Source organism: Aythya fuligula, chromosome 7 (genome assembly GCF_009819795.1).
Source record: "Aythya fuligula isolate bAytFul2 chromosome 7, bAytFul2.pri, whole genome shotgun sequence".
In the NCBI taxonomy this organism is placed as follows: domain Eukaryota; kingdom Metazoa; phylum Chordata; class Aves; order Anseriformes; family Anatidae; genus Aythya; species Aythya fuligula.
Window position 1 is genome coordinate 23920442 of NC_045565.1, and position 17585 is coordinate 23938026.

General features: G+C 42.3%; 1 protein-coding gene across 5 annotated transcripts in view; it reads right to left on the reverse strand.

Annotated features, from left to right (window-relative positions):
* BTRC (beta-transducin repeat containing E3 ubiquitin protein ligase) overlaps positions 1-17585 on the reverse strand; it is a 117118-nt gene that overhangs the window by 72085 nt on the left and 27448 nt on the right. For 3 of the 5 annotated variants that reach the window (XM_032190874.1, XM_032190875.1, XM_032190873.1), the window contains one exon: positions 17141-17248. The exons of the other annotated variants lie outside the window; for them this stretch is intronic. In XM_032190874.1, the coding sequence (XP_032046765.1) occupies positions 17141-17248 (108 nt within the window). The remainder of the gene's footprint in view (positions 1-17140; positions 17249-17585) is intronic. 5 annotated transcript variants of the gene reach the window in all.

The window sequence follows — 17585 nt, forward strand, 5'->3', positions numbered from 1 at the left end:
GGCAAAACAAATTTTTTGGTTTTGATTTGCCCAAGGTCAAACAATGACATTGGAAGTGCTGGGAAGAGGAAGCAGCAAACCCAAGCTTATTTCTCGTAACCTTCACAATTTCTCTTTAGCAGGAGGTTCCTGCGAAAAGGGGCTTCGCCCTCCATAGTTTGTTTCTCCTAAAATGGCTCCTGTCTGTAACGAGAGCCTTTTAAATCTGATTTGCATTTAAAACTTCAGCCTGTAATTAACAGAATATAATTCCGAGGCAGGTTGTCTTAAAGACCACTACGAAATTATTACTATTTAACTCTCCCCGTGAAGCCTCCTCCGCCGCTAAACACACCATGCTACAACGCATACGCAGTCCCCAGACTGAAGCGCTTGATGGGAGATGACACGCAGCATTTTGTGTACGCAGCCCAGCAAAACACTGCTGGGAACGAGCTATAATACGTGGATAAATGCACTCCCAGGGACTACCAATTGGGCAGAGCTACCTTTAGTACCGCCTCGCTCGTCATGGTGGAAATCAAAGCCCTGCCAACTGGGGGAGGCTTTCTTTGGGGCTCTTCTGCCCGGCACTAATTATAAAACTGTACAGATGCAGCTTTTTTTTTTTTTTTTTTTTTTTGCTTTTTTTTTTTTTTTTCCGAGTGCGGGGAGCTGGGGGTGGGGGAGAAGTGTGTGTCTATGCGAGGAGCACAACTATTTTTTATGCTTTCAAATTCTTAATCCTGTTTGGAGCTGTCAGTGGGGGTTAATGGAAGCCTTGGATAGGAGAATTCCAATCTGGTTGGCAGATGGATAGGTTGGTTATAGCTGCATAACTATGTCTTGCCTGCAGGCACAATTCAGAACACTGTTAAAGCAATATAAAGTCTCTGTCAAGCTGAACCATTTGGATCAGTAGCAAGGAGAAATAATAATAAAAAAAGGAGTTCATTTCTGGGCCTTGCGCGTTTATGCTAGTATGCAGAAACTGATTAATTGTCATCGTGCGCTGGTCTGCTATACCTCGGATTTCTACTTCTGGAGTAGATTTTGCATGCTAATATAATCATTCTCCCTCTTGAGACATTAGCAAATAATCAAATGAAAAACAGGATCATAATTTACTGAGATTCGGGCAATTCTCTATGCAAATTTGACTTGTTATTGCTGCTGCCTCGTTAATCTGAATGCCTTTGACAAACTCCTTTGATTTATGAACTCATGACAACTCCAATGTGTATATATTTTGCTAGATTGACATTATCATTAAGAGTGGGTGGACTGAGCTCACATGAATGGCTGATTTTATTCGCTGGTGTCTGCTGCTCAACAGCTGAGCATCTCCTTCTCACAAAGCCCCTGAGCGCCAGGCTCTTCCCATCTACCCATCCATTCATCATCTCGATGTTAATTGGCCCAGGCTTTAAGCAAATTTTCAACACGATTTAAAGGCACGATGACACTGATTACTGACCCTCTGCCATACGGTGCCTATTGATTAACCTGACAGAGATGATGAGCTGGAGGGAAACTAGGTGTGCGCGGACCTCAGGGGGAAAAAAAATATATTGTTTATGCAGGCAAAACACTTGTCATTATCCCAAAGGCCAGAATTTGTGCTGCACTGGCCCTTAAAACACACTATTGCTTTAAACACCTGCATCCAATACAGAAAACGCTGGCTTGCTGTGGAAAAATGATTACAAATTTGATGTCATGTGCAGTCTGTATTTTAATCGAGTTCCCTGATAAATAGACCCCCTCAAGCCAGCCAAGCCTCTCTCCAGCCATCGCGCGCGTATCCATCAGTTGGAGCAGAAGCCGGGGCAGGGTGTGTTTTTAGTGATATCAGCAGATCCAACCGCGTGGAGGAAATCTACTTGGGTATTTCAGGTCTCTAAGCAAATAATACAGTGGGAACAGTGTGTCCGAACGGGTACGGGAGAGTAAATATTTCAAGGGCAAACCGGACGCCAGGCGTAGCCACCTCGGTGCTTACTGCCACGCTAAAAAAAGGTGCTTTTCACACCAGTGAAATACTCCTTTTCCCTTTTTCCAGTGCGAACTTGTTGCTACGACCTGACCCTCAGGCTCCTAGGTGCATTCGGATGTTTTTGCAGAGCTGGAAAATCACTGGCATCCTCTTTAATGTTTCTTGAAGCGTCCCCACGATGCACTTGCTCCTCCTCACCAAGGGCAGAGGGGGACCGCGTTGGGTGGCTCCTGCCTGGCTGAGAAAGGAGGTACATCAGCATTCTGCCTGCAGACTGGTGCTAGATGAAAGGAAAATGAAGCAGAAGGCCTGCTTAACCCCTGCCCAGCCCCGGGTTAAGCCTGTCAGTCACCGCACACTTCTTCTTTCCCAATTCACGCCAGCAGCCTGCCAGCAGCCCAGATGTTTCTCTTGTTTGGTCTGGGCGGGTTGCTGCCCCAAGATGCTACGAAACCGTCTCCTAATTTGCATCATTGATCGCAGGAAACAGGACAAGGAATCGCTGGGTAAAGGCACGGGGGGAATTAGCTGCAATTGTCTGATGCCCATGTCAGGCAGAGTGCACTGAGAAGGGGAGGAGAGAGGGAGGGAGGAGAGAAAAGAGAGAGATGTGTGGAAATAAGTGCCAGGCTAAGACTACAGGCACATATAAGCCTTACGTTCCCTTTCCAATAACCTTTGTAAGTGATAGATGAGTCCAAGCCCATTGTTATCGTTAAGGGACTGTCAGCATCCTGATTTTATAAATGCTGTCTGTCAGTTTATAAATATCTCAGCCATTTCAAACAGTGCCTGGATGAATCCTGGCATAGCCAATGTCCGCCTGAAAGCAGTATTACTGTTAAAAAAATTACTGGGCTAACCCCCACTTAAAAACACTTAACAATAGCTTCTCCTTTTTCGCCTCCCATGAGGCCTGAAGTATTCAAATTGAGGCTTATTTAGCTAAGTCACTGCACTATATAAAAGCGGTCCTTAACATTGGTAATGTTGAGGGGAAAAAAAACAAGTGTAAAAACATCAAGTTTGAAGGCAATTCTCTGCCTGTTCGGTAGATAAAACAAAAATGACAGCTGTAACACACAGGGAGATCCACAGCAATGAAAATGCAGAGCTAAGTATTAGAGCCCATTCCTCTTTGGCATTTGCTGCTCCGAACATTCCCCGAGATTAGATCCTTTTAGAGAACACCATAAATTGCAGTATGTAGGCACAAGGGGGTGACTTCAGCCCGGAATGAAGGCACAGGCAAGTTTCCCAGCCCTTCCAAGTTTCAAGTGAAATGGTACTTTTACACGGGGTTTATGGCTCAGCATCAGAACGACTGAGAGCGAGCAGTCGCTGCAGCCTGTCTTGCAGCGACTTGCTATCAGAAAAGCAAAAGGAAAACGAGCACGACTGGCCTTCCAGCTCACTGCCTGCTCTGCAGACTGGCATGCATGCTTATACCATGATTATACAGCTATTATCCCGCTGCACGGATCCTGCTCGGGATATTTTTCTCCTCCACTGCATTTATGAACTCCTCACAAGGACTTCTGTCCCTGCCCACCCTTCCCAAATGTTTACGTGGTGCCTAAAGAACTGAAGTTCGAATTCGTGCCCGAGCAGCTCAGGTACCTACCAGAAACTGAATTCTTATAATTGAAGCTCTGACAGCAGTGAAAATGGAAAAGCACAGCACTGCCCCCCCAGCCAGACACACACACACATGTTCACACAAGTCCCAGTTTGGTTAATGCAGCCCTCGACAAGAGTTTCTGATTTTTTTTTCCCAAATAAAAAGCAGGAAAGGATTCTTTTTTTAACCTATTGAATGGTGCCTTCGTATTTTTCCTTACTTTTCATTCACATCAATAATTTGCAGATTAGAAAAAAATGCACGTTTTCAAAGCAATGAGATGATAATGGAGCTTTGTGACAGCAGGAAGAGTTTCTTACCAAGCTGATTTAACTTATTAATTATCAGTTTGTTAGAAAGAATAACTAAAAGGTGTGGGGAGTCTTAACATTGTGAGAACAGCATATTCAGTTTAATGTTAAAACATGAAAGACATGATAAACAGGCATCTTGAAGAGCACGGATCTGAGTTGTAGTTAAAAAATCCAGCAGAAATCCAGGTGCAGGGAACTAGCCATTTAAGGAAATTCTTTTAAAAAAAAGAGCTTCACTTTATAGACATTTCTCAAACGAGAGGGAGAGAGAAAGAGAGAGAGAAAATATGGCTAATGAGAACAGTCTTTCCACGTTCCCCGGGAAGCAGCCCTGCTTAACATTTCTGTTCTGTGAATTTAAGAGAGTCAGCAGTGGTAAATTTGTTTTTAATATTCAAGCTTTCAAGCCTTGCAAGCTAGTTGGCCAATGGCCCTTTCTATTCCAATGTTTGTTGGTGCCTTATTTACACAAGCATTACATCCGGAGAGCCTTTGAATATAATTTCACGTGGATTAAGGGAAGAACATTTGCTTCTGCTAATCAGGACATCTGGTTATTTTTGTAACTCAGACATCTGCATTAGGCAGCTCGACTTCGCCATTCTTCATAACAAGGTTAGAGCTTAAGAAGCCTTAAGGACCTCTAGCTACATTTTATTATTTGCATTTTTTCACAGCCAGCTCTGCTTCAGAATTTCTTTTCCTAAATAGCACAGATCGATCAGCACCTTCATAGGTATACATATGCTTTCAGAGCCAGCACTTTCTATGCGTGATTTTACAGCATATATCTCATACTCCAAGATTTTTTAGTAGTTCAAAGCTGTCTGCATCTTTTTGAGGACCAGAAAGCACACATTTCCAATAAGCATGGATGAAAACATCCAATTAACCTTATGATACACATAATATGGGTAATACCTCCAAATATCCAACCAGGCCACTTATGTAAGGCTGGTGTCAGGACTTGTTCTGCATCTGATTATCGCGGGGCTTCCCTTTGCCTCTGCCTAGCACGTTACCCTGCATCTCTGCTCCCCACGCTGCATAAAAAAAGCATTCTTCCATTTCTGTTCTTTAGGACCTTAACAATTTCTCCAACCTTTTCAATTCTTGCTCGAATTCTTGTTTAAACAGTTTCGGCGGAGGTTAATTTGTCTGCAAGACTGCAGGACTGTGCCACACATACTTCAGGAAGACAGATTTCGCATGCAACAGAAGCTTTTTAAAGAAGAACAGAATCAATCACGGCTTGACTCTCGCTTCTTTGTTGGTTTCATTTTGCTACATTCCTTTCACAAAAATTCATTTTCAACACTCATCTCAGGGCGATGAAGTACTGAAGTTGGAAATTATACACACTCATTCTCGGTTTGCAGGATTCTTCCCCTTCCCTCCCACGAATCACAGCTTTTATCGGTGCTTTTTTGCTTTTTTACATCTTCAAAAAAGATGTTTACTTGATTTTCCCTTATGTGTAAGGGGGAAAAAGAAGCAAAGTCTGCTTTTACAGGCTGTGAACATAAGCCATCATCCAAAAAAGGTGTCAAAAACGTATTTCTATTACTAACAAGAGTTAGCAAGAGCCAACAGATCTTGGGAGAGTTTTTTAAAACTTTTTATTTATTAAAATTCTCTAGATACAGATTAACTTTCTTGGTACAATATTTATTACAGGTTCATCTGCATAGGAACCGCAAGTGCTCTGAGAACTGGGTTGTAAAATTGGCTGGTTTTGCTGTAGATTTCATCTCCTTCTTGAAGGATGATTTTCTAACTTTTCATAGCTACCTCCCTCAGAGGACCAATGCAGTCTCATCAGTCTCACTCTAAAAGCCCTTTCCCCTCCAACCTTTGGTCATCTCCTCCTTTCTTTATTTTAATATTTTTTGAAATCTCCCATTCTGAGCTCTGCTGGCAAGTAGACCAAAATACTTCCACTACTCACTGCACCTTTTCCTTAGAGCCCTTGGCTTGCTCACTCCCAAACTTCTAATTCAACCATGCTGCCCTCACCTTTCTGCACTGTGTCATGCTTTTCTTGGTCAGCTTTGCCTTTTAACTTCTTATTTTTCATTGCAGGAAAGAGGAAAAAAGATACAAAAAAAAAGAAAGCATGAAGCAGATGTTGTCTGCCAAAGTCAAAATGGCAGCATGAAGGAAGAATCCTACATTCTGTCTTGCATTAACTTTTTAATCACATTTCTTCCCCCAAATATTAACTGAATGCAGCTCACTTGTTTAAAGAAAGGGCTATTCAACAAATTCACTGCAGTGTTAAACTGATGGGAATTCACAGCATATATCTACACCACAGCCCATAAGGGCACTCATGTCTTTATGCTGTAGACAACGCTTGCCAGGTGAGCCTCCAGCCAAAGCAGCCTGGTTTTGCATCAAAAAAAAGATTCAAAGTACTAGAGAGTTACCACGGAGCCATTTGGGTGATACAGCTCCAACTTCCCGACGTTTCTCATGGTTGCAATTTGTCCAGGCAGGTCTAAGTGCTTTGTCTACCTTCTGAAGCTACGCTTAGCACAGGAAGCATCATCCACCACGGGACTGCGGGGCAAATTTGGTTAACTTCCAACACACGGTGCGTCCATTTCCATACAGCACTGCTGAAAAACCTAAATTGCCAATATACCAAAAGGTGCAAGTCTGAATGCGTCCTAACCTCCCATCCCCATTAAGCAAAAAAATATATTTTTTTTTTCTAATAAAAGAATGTGAAATTACGGACCAGGCACTGAACATTTTAATATTTTGCTAGCAAGCATTGTGACCTTACGATAGCTAACACCCAAGAAAGAAGCCCAGGTCCTCCCAATCTGGCTACACCAATTTAAATGTGGTAACACAAATCCCTCCTGTAACATTTCAATTTACAAGCTCGCCGTTAGGTTCTGTAAGTACAAAATCACGCCGACTCCAAAGCCCCATTTTCTTGTAGCAATAGAACAAGGAGGTACGAAACGTCGCTGCAAATCTCACCGCCCTGGGTAAGGATGAAGAGTTGGACCTGCTATGGAGACCATCAAATGAAGTGGGTAGTCAAGCAATCAAAGAATGAAAGATAAAGGTGTAGATAGAAGCGCGTCTTCAGATACCTCGGGGCTAGCAAACGTTTTGTTCCTATAGGAAATTATACAGCTCTAGACCATCAGCTGGTGAGATCCACTATTTGCAGCTTTTCGCTCCAACATGAATGGCTTATTAAACCTACAACATATCTGTTTTAGTTAACTTCTTGGTGGAGAAGGGCCAGGAAAACAAAATGTACTTAAATGCTGATTTTTTTTTTCCAGGCTGAATGCCTTTCATCCAATAAGACATTCAAAGCAGTGACCCAGCAAATGGATTGAAAAAGCAATCTTCCGTCTCAGTGCCACATTATCATTCCTATTCAGTATTCTCGGTGAGATATCTCAATCAGCTGGATGTGTGTGTAAGTGACAGCGCAGCCCATTGCTGGGTTAATTAAACATTTGACTTTAACACCCTCCCCGTCATTAAGCAAATAAAAACAGATAATTCAAACTGCACTTCATCCACGGGGTACACAACATACATGTCAAAATTAAGAGAGTCCAAGGCCCTCAGGGAGTTCTACTCGGGGAGGTAATCAGTTTAAATCTTATCTGGTTTATCAATTATTCTATTGATTAAAGCAGGGTGATTATACAAAACTCCTTCTTGCCACATGGGATACATGTCAGCAAAGCAGGACAACACAGGGAGGCTCAAAAACGATTTGAAGAAAACACAGACAGATGAATAACCGTCTATTAGTACATGCCAGCAATCCAGAGATGGAAAACCTGGCTCTTCTTTTTTAAGCAAGCCCTCCCAAATTAGAGCGCCGACGTTGTTACTTCATCTGCTTTGAAATCAGATCTATACGTTGAAAGGGCAACCCTTCATTTTAAACGGGCAAGTTCTTCCCCAGCATTTGAAACGCGTTTTATTGATACTGATCTTGGAACATAACAGACACCAAACAGAAGAAATTCCAGACTTTTAAAGGCATTGTACTTATCCATCAATGACTCTCAAAAAGCAGATGGAAAGGGCATTCTCAGTACTTGAATTCTCCTGCATGTATCCATGGTATAGCCATAAGTAAAATGCTACGTTTTAATGTTTACAGGGTGACAGCTCATCTCAGACTTAAAAACCTCATGTTCTAAGGGTTTTGGAGATTTTCTGCCTTGCTTTGGAGGGCTGCAAAACATTAGCAACTGTGGGAGCTGCCATAACCGCGTTTTCCAAATCTTCACAAGCCCTTGTGCAAAATCCCACTACAGCAGTCCCCAGTGCGGCTTCTCGTGCATTCAGCCACAGTACACAAAGCAAATCCCAGTACTTTGCATTTTCTGCTCCTGGATGAAGAAAGGTTCAAAGGACCACCATTCCTCCTAGGTGTGTGAGCCCTCAGTTTATGAGCGCAGTCCCATCCTCACTATCTTCCCAGTAGTATTTTATTTCAAGTTTTACTATCAGATCGTAAACTGGATCCTAACTTGGCCTGCTCAAGACCTTGCTTTACATACATGACCCAGGGACCATTTTAAAAATGAAGCGCTGCAGTCTAGGAAAAACCAACAATTGCAATTTATTACTAAAAGTTCCCTCAAAGCAGAGGATTAGCAGTAGAAAAAAAGATCAGCCTTAAACCAGGGACCTTTTTCAAAATACTTAAGACTGGTAGCACAAATTATTTATTACTGATCTAATCACATCTCAATTTTTAACCAGGACAGAGGGTAGGAACCACAGTGGTCACACCTCTGATGAGCTGCAGGGCCCCAGCACTCCACTTGCCAGCATTGTTGGAGCTGCAGTCACAGGAATTTTAAGAAATAAGGCCAGCTAACAAGAAGGCCTGAGGTATGTTCTTGCCCTTCACCTTCAGAAAGGGATTAGATGCCGCTCCATATTGGCACCGCATGTGCATCCAACCATCCTTCAGCCTCTTCTTCACGGCTCTCTTTTCTTCTTTGGAAGCAAACTAGAAGACTGCATTAGCATGCTGTATTTTACTCTCACCACTAGAAATACTGAGGGTGCTATTTGTAATTGTATTCTTTTAAGAGGTTTGTTCTCTGCAGCTGTTTTCTGCTTGCAGTGTATTTTGTGTAATCAGCACATCATCATAAATACATTGGCTGTTCCCCCGAGGGAAGCTGTCACTGTTTAATTTACAGAACAACCTGGCCAATGTGAATTCTAACACTACAGCACTATGGCAAGAAGTTACCACACTCGGAAAAACAGGTTTCTATGAATTTTTATATCAAGAGCTGGTCCCAGGACAATTTAGGTTCTAGAAATAGATTGTTTTTAAAAGCACTTTATACACTGGATGGAATGGATTCTTTCCCACTTACAGCTTCTTAAGGCAGCACTGAACTCCACCCCCACTTTATTTTGTAGGTGCCAACCCCAATCCCCATAACATAACCAGCTTCACTTCTGAATTCTACCAAAAGAAGGCACTGCAGGTAGGTATCTTAAACTGCACACCTTTTTTTTTTTTTTTTTTTTTTTTTAAATGAAGAACAACCCAAAACATCAAGGTGTTAGCTGTCCTCATTTCAACAAGGAAACGTACTCTGTTGCAAGGTCAAATGTTATTACCTACATCAAAAGGTTGCTGCACAGTTTATTACTCTGAAGATGCCATAGAAGTGCAAAGCATATTGCTGAAAGACTAAAAACGTATGCGGCTTTATTGGCTGAACGAAGAGTTGCTTCCTTTGTTTGCTGGATATAAGGCTGTATTTTAAGAGAATAAATCACAAGCGTTGCTTTTTTTTTTTTTTTTTTGTAGAAGGTAGAAAAAAGCCTGACAGCTGATCATACTATATGCGGCCACAATTTAGCAAATTCCACTATGGTGCCAAGTTACACTGGCAATCATTTAAGAACTAAACACGAACCCCAAGTAAACCTTTCGGCACGACACGAGTTACTTGGATATTTTATTTGCAATGTCTGCTAGAAGCAATCTGCCTGGCTATTTGGAAAGGGACCCAAGGAGGCTGACAGCCTGATTATTTTATACATACATTATACATATAAAATATGTAAGATATATTGATAAATGCCAAGGAGAACCAACTACAAATGTAAATAAATCAAACCCAATTTAATGGATAAAATTAGTTGGGAATTGTCCTCAAAAAGCAACACAACTATTTTGTACCAAAAAAAAAAAAAAAAAAAAAAAGCATCAGTTTTCCATTTGAGGAAAAAGTTAAAGTTAATCTCTCAGTTAAAGAGATTTCATTGAAACTGAAAATCCAGAAGTTCTGTGTATAGCAGCACTTTGCTGGTTCTCAGCAGTAATTAGAAGCCCAGTTAAACATCACCAGACACAGGGCAAGTATACGAGCATAATAAAGAATCACACACATCACAGAGTATTGTTTATGTATTTTGACAAGCACAGTCTAATTTTACTTAGTTTGCAGAGAATGCTAGTTAATTATTTTGGTCTATTTGAAAAGTAACAAAACCTAAGGAACAGCCATTAAAGTAAAATAAATAACATTTTTTCTCTGGTACAGTTTGTGAGAATGATCTACCAAACCAACAAAAAGCTGAGTGGGAATAGCTAAAATTTTATGGAAAACTGAGTAATCGGGTTCTCCAGGTAAGAAAGAACTTCTGACTATTTTTTATGCACGAAATAAGTAGCAGTCAACAGAAAACCGAAGAAATAAAAAGAAACCCATCCCATGCAGTATAACAAAATACCTCTCTCTCCAAGCTAGGAATTAGATAGAAGCAAAGGTATTTTTATTAAGATTGAGCAAGTGTATTTTTCTCTGAGGATTTGGGTTTGCCCCCCTGGAATCTGCATGGAACCAGCATGATACCTGATTTCAGTGAAGAAATATTTAGTTTTGTTCTCCCTATATATGTGTGCATTTAAAGTTCTGTAGGACTATCTCTGTATGTTGTGTTTTACAAGGGTCGTTGAATTCTGACCAGCACTGGCTTAAAGATTGGATGACAAAGTACTTTGTGACTTCCCCAAATTCATGGGGAAATTCTGTATTTTTTTTAATTAAAATTGTATTTGACGTAACGGCTCCGTGGCAGTTCTGCAGAAATAAGCACAACTGATCTGGGACACCTGGCTGCCTCCGAAGCACTGCTCACGGAGTCCTCAAACCCTAAAGGATGTCTGTGGTGAGCACTTTACAGCCTGCTCCGTGCTAACTCCTTTAGGAACACACCAAAATATTTATTATTTCTGCTGGGGGACCGCAGCGGGCTGCACTGAATCCCTCCTTTCTCCTCCTGAAGCCAGACAGATTACGATCAGATCGGCGCCGATTACGATTAGATGGACACTTCTGGTATTTCCAGGAGGGGTGACTACAACGTTAATTGGGGATTTATTTAGGGAAAAAAACGCCAGACGGGAGGCCGTGCAGTACCCGGCGGGGCCGGCGGGGAGCAGCACAGGCCGCGCCAGGCCTCACACATGCGCTGAGGCGGCGCCTCGCAAGCGCAGCCTGCTCCTAATTCAATTAGCGCAGGCTGCGGAAAAAAAAAAGAAAAAAAAAAAAAAAAAGAGTAATTCAATTAGCGCGTTGTGGAGCTCCGCAGTACCTCCAAGCAGATGTTCGCGATCCTTAGGAGCTGGAGCTGGGTTTAGAAGTACCTGGATGGCGGGCGGCAGGCAGCCTGCGCGCACCGCCCTGCCTCCTAACGAGGGATGGAGGCGAAAGGAGGGCTTGGTGGGCAGAGTTTGGTCCTGTTTTCCACAGCAATCAGCCAAAGTAATGGCAGTGCACTGAAGACCTTGCCCTCTCCTTCCCTGAAGAGCCCATGGTGCAGAAACTAGACCAGGGTGCTGGGGATTTTCAGTGGCTTAAGCCCTTAAGCAAAGGCAGCATCTCGCACTGAGTGCTCAGCACCTAACCTGAGGAATTAACAGAAAAAAGTGCAAAAGAATAAATGCCGTTCCCAACTGCTAAACTGTCATTTACTACACGCCCCCAAAAGTCTCCACTTTGCCCCCTAAATGGGGGGAAGGCTCTGTGTTGCTGCTGCTGGAGCTGAGACCTCGCAGATCCGTCCCGAGGCCAGGTGAGCTGTGTGCTTCCCAGCCCAGTGCTGCTGCCAGACATCAAGGTCACCAGATTTAAACCCTAAATATCTCTTTTTACCAAACCTTTTCTCTCTCCACAGGGCAGTGGCTTTACTTTCTTTAAAATCTAAGATCCCAGCCTCGGATAACCTCTCCTGGTCTTCCTAAAATTACGCCCCTGAATGAGGGCTGGAGCCAAGTGCAAAAATTGCGCAATTAAATTTGGCTTCGTTTCTGCTCCTTCTCTTATCCCCTCTCATGCCTTTATAATCGCTCCTGCCAGGTGGTAAGATGAGGAGAAACATGAGAAACCGACGCCGAACACCTCCAACAAGAAACTTTGCTTAAAAAACCAGGTGTCACATTGTGGCAGTTCAATATTTCATAGCCAATACAAGGAATGTGCAACAACACTGCAACTTTAAATCTTTGCCTCCCGTGTCAGTCTCTCTCCTCTCATTGTAATGCCAAAGGGAACAGCAATCAGAGTGGAGATGTTCAACGTGATAGAGGTCAGGACACCGGTGGATCAACGTACCAGAAACACGACCTTGTTTATTTTTTTCCCCAGTATTATTGTTTACAGGGTGCTTTGCTCATGTACCTTGTGGTTCTTAGCTAAAAGATGAAATTACAGCCCAGGATGAAGCGCTCAGGCACACATCCAATTTGTGTTTCCATCTCAGAAAACAAAAAGCTTCTGAGGCCCTCGGGCTGCCATTCAAACTTGGAGAGGCTGACATTTTTAACAGCATGAAGCAGAGACTGGCAGAGGGAATGATCTAATGCATTTCTGACTTGTCAATCAAAGATCTCACCTCTGCTGTCTTGTAAACAGTTGGGGGCCACCTAACTACGATCATAAACAGGGGAGAGCCTGCCGCCAGCCGGGGGGTGCTGCAGCCACAAGCTCTGGCTATTAGCCACCAAAATTACCATTCTGGTTTAGAGGCTCCCTGTAAACAGCCCACGGGCACATTTCACACAGCCGCTGGGAGAGCACGAGAGGGGGGAATACAAAGCAGCCTTGGGTGAGGGAGGCCACATCTTGAGGCTGGTGGGGTGTGTGGACTGGACACCCCATCTCTCTCCCCACTAAGGTACCCATCTCCACCTATCAATAAAGGTCTCCCTCCAAATCCACCAAATTCATTTCTCACAAACACATTTCTAAGCATGCACAGCTTGCCCACCCCGCCAGACTTCAGCTTTAACCTCCTTGTAAGGCCATAAATAAAATACTACCATTACTACTCACATTTACTCTGCATTTCTCAGCAATAAAATGCCAACTTTTAAGGTAAGAGGCAAGGGCAATCTGAAGGAAACTAAGAATGACCATTTCTAACAATTTTTTTAAAAAATAGTTGTAAAAATAATGTGAGAAACTAATTCATTTCTATCTCATGGGTGCAACGTGCTTCCATTACACCAGACTGTTTACATCTTTGACACTCACCTTTCTCCAAAAGCAGTCTCTGTCCAAAGAAGAGGAGCAGTGTAAATCACACCCATACTGCAGAACCTTAAATACCCTGCAGTTTACTTCAATTTGACTAATGCAGCAGGATGCAGCCATTCTTTATGATCAAAGCCTCCACTTCAAGTAAGGCAAAATGTGAATTTCTGGCATTCCAGAGAAAAGCACTTCCATATTCATTCAACAAGAGGCGGCTACCTCCACCACAAGAAAGTCAATTCTCCTTTTCGATTACAAGAGCCCGTTAGAGAAGTAAGAGTTTCGGATCCAGCAAAATAAAGCTGATTAGACCACTTTTTGCTTTTTCACTGGTGCCTAGGCTCCAGACAAAAAAAAAATAAAAAGTAAAAATAATGCATGACTCTTGTCCCAAAACATTTACAACCTACAGTGGAGCCAATATTTGTAAGTAGTGTCAATTGGGTAAAAATGAAGAGATGATGGACTGCTCTCCGTGATTACCCTGATACATAACCTTTGGCAAGACTTTTAAATTGCTCCTTAAGAGTCTGCATTCACACAGTAGCCTACAGAAATAAATTAAAGGAAATATTATGGTCTTATGCAAACCTGAAAGGTTTAATGCAGTCATTTTCTTGGCATCGTTGATGGGTGTAACTGTAAATCAGAATTTTCAAAGAACTGTGACTATGAAAAATAACATAAGCTGAGCCCCATAAGCATGCATGGAAAATATTTTAAAAGGGGGAAAGTAATTATCTTCAAATGAAAAATGTCATGAAAACAGGCACCTGTTGGCACATCTGGAAACTTCAGAAACATGGATTTCTAGGAAAAATATACTCTGCATAAGTTTATTTTTTATTATTCGGAGAATCTACTTGCAACCTAGCTTTCAGTTGTTTTGCAGAGTGACAGTACAGCATCCAAGACACCGAAAATGAAATGGCTGGCCTTTTTCTCTTTTTTTAAGCACCCTTTTTAACCCCCTCCCACAAAGCCTTATCAGAGTTCATGTTCCAATTTGCTGCCTTCTTTCACCGTGATCTCTATGAAATTCAGTTACACAACAGACTATCAGTTGCCAAGCCCTGAGATAAAAGATGTTTAAAAAAACAACTGTTTCTAGCTCCTTAATCCCCCATTCCTGAGTTTAGCCTTAAAACCTTTCCCACTGTGCGAGGATTGCCAAATGGAGCTAAGGAACCAGAAGATCCTGTTTTCACAGAAGTGTCTCCGATAATAAAAACACACAAAGAAGAAAAATGAAGTTATCTGACATATTAACAGAATCATCTCTAAATCGACTATCTGCCAATGTTTCCCATGAGGAGTCAGCAGGGCTTTAACTGAGCTATTCAAAAAGAGCCTGTTTCCACATTTCTGTCTGAGCATCTGAAGGTAAGCATGTAAATAACTAGACAAATTCAGCAGTGACTAAGTAGCCTTCCAGATGGCACCTTCTCTTTTGCCACAAGCAAAGAACATTGATATGCTTCTCCAGTTACTTCAAGCTTGCTAGCGAAAAAAATAAAATAACTTAATATGAGGAAAATTTGCTGGGGTACAAAGAAGTCTTTAATGCTTTCCTGAAGATTCAATACCAAAGAAAGCATTACAGAACGATGAAATATTTCAATATCACAGCTTCAAGCAGGCTTCAAACCACTCCCATTTAGACTACTGCACTGGAAAATGCAGAAGCCATGCCTCCTGGAGGGGAGTTTTCTGCAGACCATGCAAGCTAATGGGGATCAAAGCCCATTGAAAAAAAATGGGCTGAAATATGGATGACTCATTGCTGCAGAAGCTGTTACTGGCATTTAGTTTCTCAATAGGCACTAAATGAATTCCTCGGCAGAGTCAGTGCTATGCAGACTACTGGTATACCATTTTAGATGGCAAGGGAGGCAGCCTTCCCCAATTCCCATAGTCACTAAATACCCATGGAAATGTTTTGCTAAATCTGCAGGAATGCAAACGTCAAAGTCCTGATCCACTTCCAAGAAGGCAATACATGGTAAATGGTTCAGCTTCTGACTCATTTGACCCCAAATATCAACGCAGCATATTAGCAGAAAAGTTACTGTACATAGCTATCATTATCGAGAACATCTTGAGCTAAAAGAGGCAAGTTCCCCTTCCCCTTTGTAATATACATTTAATGTGAGTAATCAAAAATAATTCAAGTAGAAAGAAGTCACAATCTGAGTTTATAAATTGCTTTCAATATACTGCTAAGGTTCTCTAAAACCTGAGCTTAAAGAGATCTGAGATTTATTCAACAGCAGAAAGCCCAAAAAATAAGGCTCATCCGATTTAGTCAAATTATGCAAATCAGGATTAAAAGTAGGATTCTAAATTCTGCCTGTTGTCTCCAGAGTCCTCTTAGACTAATAAAAAGTCTTCTTCCCCCTCCCCCATGGAAAGCTCCACTAAAAGCTTGCTGCTTTAGCAGAGGAGGCCTGGCAGGACACCTTCCAGAGTCCATCAGTGCTGGTGCTGGGTCAGCAAAAAGAGTTGCAGCAAAATGATGTAATACACTTAAGCCTCCCCTGAGACTGAGACGATTATTTCCACTGTACTCTCCTAGTCCTGGAAGCAGGCAGCCAAATTCAAAATTATCTTTGCACGCTATCCTTTTAGAAGCGGGTAACGAACTCCCAACAAAATGATTCAGAATTTTTCAGGACAATTCTAGCCTATTCATTATGCCTGGTTTTGCAAGATGCTGGTGAATAAAACTCTCTGCCACAGGTTCGGTCAACAAATCCAGCAGCACAAACCTGGAAATAAACATTCATGCTACCAGGAACTCGAATGAGCGCACTCTCCAGAAATACTTCTAAGGTCCCCCCAGTCACTGCAGTTCACACACAATCACCCAGAGAGAGCATCTGACAAGAACAGATCTCTGCAGTCCAGCCTCCTCTGCTCTCCTTTTTGTACCCACTTGCCAGCATAAAATGCTTGCAATGATCTTGAGCTTTAGATTTCTAGACACTAAGCTACCAGCTGCTTCACCCACAGGAGAGTAACTCAATTTTGTAAGAGTCACTGGTCACCTAAAGCATCTGAACAAACCCTGTCCAGCAAAAAGCTGTCTCGTGGCTGAGAAAAGCTGGACTAAAATTCAAAGGCCAAAGAAAACCAGGTTCCTTTACTTGCCATTTGACTGACAGCTGACTCGTACAAAAATTTTCTATAATCAAAGCGTCCAGACTATTGCTAACAAACTTGAAGGAAACAAAAGCTGGCATCAGTTATCACTGTGGCAATGAACCCACCCCCTCAGTCCTCCAAATGGCACACAGAAAATTTCGATAGGAAGGGAATCACTGGATGAACAGCCAGATTGGAGACTGTGTGATGGGTACTGGTTGCCAAATATAATTAAGTGCTGTATTTTTGACACAACTGAAAGCCAATGGAAAAAGATGATGGTACCAAGCCAATTTAGACAAAATAATTGTATTAAATCAAAGAAATGGAAATGCCCCAGTACTGAGCCACCCTGAATCTACGCAAGATGGGTTTAAATACTGGAGGAGCTCTGAATGACAAAGGAGAGGCATACAGTATGGAGCAGGATAAATGAAGGTAAAGCAAACGAAGTAAAGAAGCAGATGCACACATACATGGGTGGAGAGAAAAAGGAGGAGCGTGGAGAGACAGAAAGTACCTGGAAAGCTGGGAGTGCGCCAGTCCCTGGGTTATACAGGCATCGCAGCGAGGGCATGCTGTCCGCCAGGCTGGAGCAGCCCAGCCACAGAGATCTGGGCATAGAGCACTGCAGAGAAAGGACAACTATGAGATGGGACTGTATGAGACAGGATGGCACAGATTACAGGAACTTTCAAGGCTTAGCCAAATGGCATCAACACGACTGCAACTGGCCTTAAAGACTGAGACATCTTTAAGAGAACACAAACTGCTGGTGACACTTTCCTTTCGAGAAGGCTTTACAGATGTCAGAGTAGCAAGAAAAAGGCATCATGGATCAGGAAAGTAATTTTTTGATCAGCTTTCTACACCATTGTGCAAGTTTTTTCACCAAAAAAAGTTCCCTTCCAATTAAACAGACCTCTTCCCCATGCATAGCACATTACAGGCACAAAACAGCACAA